This window comes from Electrona antarctica (genome assembly GCF_951216825.1).
Source record: "Electrona antarctica genome assembly, chromosome: 10".
Taxonomy (NCBI): Eukaryota; Metazoa; Chordata; class Actinopteri; order Myctophiformes; family Myctophidae; genus Electrona; species Electrona antarctica.
Genome location: NC_136791.1, coordinates 42,295,310 through 42,303,773, shown reverse-complemented (window position 1 = coordinate 42,303,773; position 8,464 = coordinate 42,295,310). Strand labels below are relative to the sequence as shown.

At 46.2% G+C, this 8,464-nt stretch overlaps 1 protein-coding gene across 1 annotated transcript; it reads right to left on the bottom strand.

The window, feature by feature from the left end:
- Positions 1-780: 780 nt before the first annotated feature.
- LOC306930846 (UDP-galactose translocator-like) lies at positions 781-3,884 on the bottom strand (the record flags this gene model as incomplete). Its single annotated transcript, XM_079511942.1, has 2 exons — positions 781-864; positions 2,919-3,884. The coding sequence occupies 2 exons, from the start codon at positions 3,882-3,884 to the stop codon at positions 781-783; spliced, it is 1,050 nt and encodes a 349-aa protein (XP_079368068.1).
- Between the last annotated feature and the right edge of the window lie 4,580 nt (positions 3,885-8,464).

The following is an 8,464-nucleotide window of genomic DNA, read 5'->3' as shown; positions in this document are numbered from 1 at the left end:
TATTTCCTTCCCTTGGTAAAGTTCTTCGGTCAGACCGGCATTTTTTGCGTTTACCTCTGAATTGGCATAGTATTGGCCTTTAAAAGAGTGTGTTTGGCAAAGAAAACTAGCCACACCAAACTCTCTTCTTACTGCCCAAAATGGAACCCCAGGCTCGGCGCCTCACTTCCTGGTCTTTTATAGCTTCCTGGAAATATTGCTCACACACATTTCCCCACAGCTCCCCTTGTGATCAAACCTTGTCATTTGTCAACAGAAAATTGATGACCATGGTTCAACTACACAAAACCCATTATATTGTATATCCGTACACTACATTTCAGTGTTAAATATTCAACCTTAGTTTAACAAACATATTCCCCTGTTATTCCCCAGTATGTTTAATTTTCTTTCATACTCATACCAGGCCAGGAAATACATTGTTTCGCACATTTTATGTGGCATGAGTGTCACAACCTTTCTGAATTCATAGAACTAAATATTCTGTGGGTCTTGAAATATTATAGTAGAAATGCTGGCAGTGTGTGCAGACTTTTCTAGAGAAACAGTTAATGAGTTTATATTGAACTACGCAACCTCTTCCTCATCAGAACTGTCCTGTTCAACTGTAGGCATTGAGTCTTCCTCAGGTGCTTGTACAGTTTTGGAGTTTGCAGAGGTCTGTACATTTCAACCCACTCAGACAACTGCAGTTAGTAAGCTTGCATAGACCTGCACATTTACAAGTCAAAAACTCAAGGACTACATTTGGTAAACGGGCTGTGCGCATCCAGTGAATTGCTAACTGTCCACCATCGACAGTTGTCCATCCACTCTGTATGGGATCTGGTGCAGAGTCTGCAGAGAGCATCTCCATATTCGAGTCTGGTAATTGGCACAGAGGGCATGGAGAAATAGACATTCTCTACATGGTGGGAGTTGACTGGAATCAGCCTCCCCTCTCCTGGCACAGAAAATCTGGTAGCGGATCTTGTTCATGTCACTGGAGGTGGTCCCAGACAGGTCCAGCTACAAGTGAACTGCTGCAGTTGGTCAAAGAGCTCTGTTGAAACATCTCAAGTCTGGCCAAGTTGTTTGAATGTCTCCTGAAATTCTGGGTTTTTCTTCAATAATCTCAGTGCATTCAGTTTTCCACAACCATTAAATCAGTATCTCCAGAAGTAACATAATACAGCTTTGTGTGTGTGTGTGTGTGTGTGTGTGTGTGTGTGTGTGTGTGTGTGTGTGTGTGTGTGTGTGTGTGTGCGTGCGTGCGTGCGTGTGTGTGTGTGGGGGGGGGTATTTTATCTCTAAGCTAAGTCTAGTTGTGTGATCCTCATTTACATGTTTATTACAGTTCCTGACTCTTTAAAGTAATGTCTAAATGGTTTCTACATCCTCATAAACTTTTTGTTTCTTTTAATAATCTTTATCCCACGATTTTGTAACCCATTTTTCACCCCTGTGTCAATTATCTAATGTGATCCTGGGCTCTACACACCCTCCGCCAACCTAGTCCCCATATATGGGGGACATGGGGAGAGCAACGGACTTGAACTCATGCTTCCTTCATGCCTGAGTGTCCAAGTTGCTCCTTTACACCTGACAGGGGGGAGTTTCCCTGGTTGGACGTGGCGCGTGGAAGGAACACGTTATTCCAACCAGTTCCTTCCCCCTCCATCAGGCACCCCGGCTGGCAGAGGCAGTTTAGAGACCAGGATTACTGCATGTTTTTTGTGAGGGCACCTACCCTAGGGGACACGGGGAGAACATGCAAACTCCACACAGAAAGGCCCTTTCGCCAACCCCGCCTCGGTTATGGGCACTGATGACGCGGAGGAGGAAACACGCCGCCAGCACCCACAGCGTCCCGAGTGGGAATCGAACCCAGGACCTTCTAGCTGTGAGGCGACAGCACTACCAACTGTGCCACCGTGCCATTATGTTTTAACTTTTAAGATGTACCTTGTTTCAGAAAGGCAGCGATTGTGGATTTTCCCGGTATGGCTACCAGAAGTATAATTCAGCATGTCTGTTGTTATATTATGATGTTGGTCATGTCCATCCATATACAAACATCAGACATGTGCATACATTTGAATAATTTTGGAGTTTAGAGTAGACAACAATGAATTATGTGGTTTTGCATAATCACAGTATACCACTAAAATTGTATTCAGCTGCCCTTCTGAAACTGCTATCACACATTTGCTCACTCCTGGATGTCAGACGAACAAAATGATACCACACATGTCTTGTCCCTTTTAGTGGTACCGACATCTCATTCGGCCCAAGGACTAGTAGGGCCTGTTGAGAACTCCAGTTTTCGCCGGCTTTTACTATGACATCAGGGTCTCCTTCTCCTTCTCCATCCCTGGTGATCACATGATGTCACGAGACCATGTATGGTGCCCGACCAACCAACACGAAAATATATGTTAATGATGTTTAGAAGATTTAGAACACTTTCCTGGGGGGTCTTTATGTGTGTAATTTGTGGTTTTAGATATTTTAGATTTTAGCAGTGAGCCCAGTGTCACTGATGTCATGGAGCTCACTTACTTCCTGGACTACAATTCCCATAATGCTTTGGTGCACTGCTCCTCCTTGTGGATAGGGTGAGGGCTGTCTAACTGAGACAACATGTAGTCACATTTCCATTCGTTTTTTGTGTGTGGAGTCTGGACCCTGCTAATGCATCGTTTGTTACAGCGTTTGGTACAGCGTTGACCCCCTCAGCCAATCAGCGCAACCAAAAAACTGACATCATCTACAGTCAGTGAACAACACGAGACCGGGACACGGACCCTGATTGGGTCCAAAATCGGGACCCTGGTTGATTTCTGGGCATAAAAAAAACAAAAAAAACACAATTATCTTGTGGACACCCTGGCTATGAGTTGCGGTTGCGAACCCCACTTTGAGAACCGTGGCTGTACTGTACTCATACTCGTGGCTGTACTGTACATGTAGATGGCTCCTATAACCATGGCAGCACCACACGCAAACAGATGGTCTACATGGAAATCGAACAGGTAGACCGACAGCACCGTGGAAATCACACAGGACAAGGACATGGCGAGCGATTTGACGATATTGTCAGTGTACCTCACCACCACAGCCACCAGGAGGCCCCCAAACGCCTTGTTGAAAATGACCGCCCACACCATCGGAGTGTAACCGAAGAAGAACCCGTTAACAGAGACCGTCTCGCTGTCTTTCCACCAAACTCCCAGCATGCCGAGGGCCGTGCCAAAGAGTCCCAGCTGGACGTTTCGGACCCATATGGAGGCGGAGCCTCCTTTGAGGATCTTCTCGAAGTAAACGCCTGCGAACCCTGACGACACGCAGCAGGCCAGCACGGCGAGCAACCCCACGGCGGGGTTCTGGCTGGACGAATCGACGGCCGGTCCCTTGTGTCTGCCGTGCTGCTGCACCTGCACGATGGCCACCCCGGCGAACAGGAGAAGCAGGGAACCCCACTGGCGTCGAGACAGAGACCTCCTCAGCATCATCCCGCTGAACAGCGCCGTGGTCAGGATCTTCAGCTGGTAGGTCACCTGGAAGGTGGCGGCGGGCAGGTTGGACACGGCCACGTACACCAGGTTGTTCTGCAGCGTGTAGAGGAGGGCGGGCACGAGCAGCTTCAGCGTGTCGCCGCGGCGGACCACCACGCTGTCGTACAGGAACGCCGCCGTTCGCTTCGGATCGCATCCGTTCTGCAGGAAGACGACGAACGCGCAGGTCAGCAGTTTGAGCGTCTCCGCCACGACCACGGCCGAGGTGGTGAGGAAGCGGTCGCCGGGCAGCGTGCAGACGTACCGTGTGCTGAGGGCGACCGACGCACTCTGGACCACCAACACCAACAGGCTGATGTATTTCAACAGACTGTTGAAATAGTTCATTTTGCTGTTTGCTCTATACCGGCTTCTTGGCTCAGCACGTTGTGGCAACAGCATCTGACACACAATGTTTGCCCGATTTAGTTATACATTATAAATATACTAGTAAATAATATGATGTCAGTCTTTACCATATATGGAGTTCCACCAGGCACGGGGCTGGGCTAACTGGCGCCCTGGGCAACCCCCCTGAGGCGTATCAACAGCGTATTATTAGATGAACAGCATACAGCACTTTCAGACTGGCTGAAAGATGTGAACACACTGTTATCAACAATACTTAACAGCATGAGAGAGAGGCCGCGTCAACTGTCACCGTAAACACGACAGACGGACAGACGGACAAACCATCCATCCGTCTGTAGTTGGCGCCCCCCCAGTGGTTGGCGCCCTGGGCAATTGCCCACTCTGCCATGTGCCTTCCGCCGGCCCCGAGTTCCACACAGCTATAGGTTGGAAATAGGGTAACCGGCAACCCGATATCAACCAACATGGACAGCGTGAGACACCTTTGAAACACGGTGCGTTCAGACCATATAGAGTTATAAAGGATAGAGGGGCAGACCGGGAGCGACAGCCCCGCCCCCTACTACTCATTTCAATGGAAGTTGCTCAGTGGCGATTTGAAGCACCCAGAAGAACGCTCTACTTCCGCATTTGGACACCAACATGCGGAAGTGCTAACGAGCGCTCAATGTTAAACCTCAGCTGCACGGGGTTTCTCTCTAGGTCGTCCTCAGACGAGCCCTCCATCGTCGTTTCCAGTCATCCCGGTTCTCCATACATCTGGCCAGTTCGTTGGTGCTTTGCACTCCTGCGTCGCTCTTGAGTACATCCACGTGGGACGTCCTCGTGATCGATGCCCGTGTGCTGGTTCCCAGAGCACCAGTTTGCTGGCTGGCAGTTCTTGATGCCTTTGGCAGTGTCCCCCTATAGTCTCATTCTCCTGGCTGCTATTTTCTGGCTCACCCTTGGTAATCCTTGTTAGTTAAATCTTGTTAGTTTACTCGTGCTAAATGCACCGGCCGGCCTGCATTTAGCACGAGTAGGGCAGAGCGCTTCAGCGTTGGTCAGCCATTCTGGGGCTTGGTTCAGACCCAGTAAACTTGTGTGTCACATTCCGTGCTCATTTTTCCATCCTCATTACTAAAATGTTTAGATTAAACTTTTTTGAATTTTGACGGAGCAGGCTTAGACTACATTAAGTTTTATTGAGCATGGGGCAAGACTATATCACAGAGCCGGTGCAGGCACACACGCACGCAAGCACACATACACATATGTGTGTGTGTGCAGGTTGTTGGAACATACATCACTGCTCTGATAATGACCTGTCCAACTTCAAAGCATAACATGCTGTTGCCTATTATGATGACATTAACAGGCCATGTGTTCTGTGCAGCAGTAAGTCCCCATGTAATGTTTGTCCTTGTGCTTCTAGGCCTGGCCTCTGGGACCATGGGAGCAGAACTGTCCTCCCAGCACACACACAGGGAAGGACGAAACACGTGCTGGAATGTGGCGGCCACTAGGAGGGATGAGCTCACTGGAGCTCAGATTTTCAGAAAATGTGCAAGATAAAAAATAAAATAAAAAGTGTTCATAATGTTTCCATTTTTATTTTTTTCTCCAAAACTTTTAAATCAAATAAGAATATTTAATATAAATATTCCCTTGAATAACAATAGTGAAAACAGACAGAATCTTCAAGCTCACAATGCACCGCATTTGATCGGCTATTTCTGCCGTCGTACAATCTATACAAATAGGGCTCAAGTGGCTCAAACAGAGCCTTTGTTGTTGTAACTCTGAGGAGCAGAGAGGGGAGCGAGGGAGAAGCTCTTGTTTTCAGATGTCGCAACAGGGGGTTGCATTGGAAGGGCTGTGTATTTGTCTTTCTCATTGACAAAGGATGTTATCAATCACCACTGTTTTAGGGTATGACGAAATCATTCCAAATGTCCAACCTCCCTCCTTGTCCACTGTGAACATTAAATGGCGCGCCATCAATCATAATCGACCACTAGTGAAGCATCACCTGTGGATGGCGATCAATCACAACAAAGCAACCCAAGAACAACACATATGAATAATGATCACATTAATTATCAGTGGGGTTGTGTGAGTTATGTGAGATTCAAATAAGGGACACCCGACTGGATGTCCATTTTTTTCTAAGAAACATAATAAGATCTTGCTGTATATATGTATATGTTTTTTTTGTATATTAACCACTTGAACCCCCAGCCAGCATCCATAATAATAAGCAGTGTTGTTCAAGTTACTTTTAAAAAGTAATTAGTTATAGTTATAGTTAGTTTGAAAAAGTAACTAATTACTTTACTAGTTACTAAATTATGAAAATAACTAGTTACTAGTTACTTTACTTTATACAAAAATAAAGGTTTAAAAAAAATACATATAATATTTTCCAATTCAGACACATTGTTTTCAAGGAAAACATATTCCCTAATGTCACTGGTCCAGTTGTGGTTTGTTTTAAGCTCTACTCTAAAAAACAGGAATAGAACACTTATGCCAATAGTACAATATCCAAAATCACAGACAATATCCAGTCTAATGATATGGATATAATACTGATGCCCTGCCCATGCACAGACAGGCCTAAAGTAATTACCCTATGTTACCCTATGTTGACCAATCATCATCATTATGATGACGTTATATGGCCTGTGGAAGCCACTTTCTCTTTCTCATGTGGGATATGTTTCACTCTGGGAGAGAAGGAGAGGTTCTTTCGGATTACATTACGTAACGTGGGTAACTACCAACTCACCCATTGAAAACAAAGTAACTATAATGGCGTTACTGAATGGGAAAATGTAAAGAGTTACGTTACAAGTTACAGCAAAAAGTAGTTTTGTTATGTAAAGTAGCTTAAAGTAAGGGCGTTAGTTCCAACACTGATAATAAGGAACACGTCTTATAGTTTCCAAATAAGGCATGATTCTTTATTTCAGGGTAGGGTCATGGCAACCCTCTCAGGTTAGAGCTGTATAGAAAGGAAGAAAACTGGGGTTGACGTTGGACAGCTGTGAGGCATTGAACAATACTTGAACAAGTGTTTAAAGCTGCAATGCACAAGATTTATGGCCTTATCCCTGGATTGGAACCTATATAGGTCTCCCATGGGAGACGAACCCACTGAGTAGTCTGTCAAGCCAGACAAACTGTTCCACGATCGTTGAATGCTACAGGGAGTCTATATTGTGCACCTTGCTGTATAGTTGCAACAGGACGCCGTCATATGTTTATAATGTCTGTCATGGAAACTACATTTTAAAATACATCAACCACAGGATCTAAAAATGTATAAATGTCTCAATTGGAAGAGCATGAGGGAGACCACCTAACTAATGCAGATGCTCTACCATACACACACGTGATTTATTCCCTGAAATGAGGTTCTGGAGTCGCATGGTTTAAAAGGATTAAGGGAAGCATGCATAGTTTCATGTCACTGCCTTTGAATATTATACTCAGCACACACACATGCACACACTCGCCCGCACCAGACCCGCACAGACAGAGACAGACACGCACAATTCCAGACTGATATACAGTATACTGCCTGGATACAAAGAGGATGTTTAGACGGCTTCCCCAAACCCCTTACGGGGTACGATTGGCCCGCAGGGGCCCGTGAGCCCCACTGACCTACGGCCTCACACCGAGGGGCTCTGAAAACACCAATGCTCTGGGATTCACGTGCATTTACTCAAGAGGGACGGCAAGGCACCGAAAGAGAGAGAGAGAGGGTGTGAGACGGAGCAGGAGAGGTCCGGTAAAGGCTCATATAGTCTGGATTTTCGGTGGTTAGGTGACCACCGAACTACAACATGACGTCACGAGCACGGGTGAAGAGCAAACCACCGCCACCGCTCCAGCCCTTCTCTCTGTTTTTACTCACCACCGCTCAACGTTATTTCAGCTCCGGTGGTCACCTCACCACCGGAGCGGTGGTCACCTCACCACCGAAAATCCAGACTATGTATGAGCCTTAAGAAGGAGAGAATTACAGGTGGAGACGGAAAGAGAGACATCAAGACACAGAGAGAGAGAGAGAGAGAGAGTGGCTGTGGTGTTAAGGCACTAAGTACATTTACTTTTAAGTACTGTACTTAAGTACAATTTTGAGGTATTTTTTCTCAATTTACTGAAGCACTTCCAATTTTCAATAATTGTACTTCTACTCCACTGCATCCATCCCAAAGGCAAATCTTGTGCTTTTACCCCACTACAATCATGCTTCCTCCATCTCCGGAGAGTACGGCCTTCGGTAAGTGTTAAGGATAATAAAGAGGGGTGTAAGAGGGTTGAAGGCCGGTCGCCTGCTTAACAGCCGAACAAATTAGAGGTCCTCTCTTAACGGCAGCACTTGACTGAGCCCAGCTGAATCAACAACAATCACAGTGGGATAAGCTACATACCTGGGAGAGACTGTTGTTTGTTTCTCTACCAGGAGAACAGTGTGAAAGTGCCTCCTCCTCGTAGATAAAGCTATAAATGCCTAGATGTTTCTTATGCCAGACCAAAGCCTGATTCATACTTTGTCGTACAAC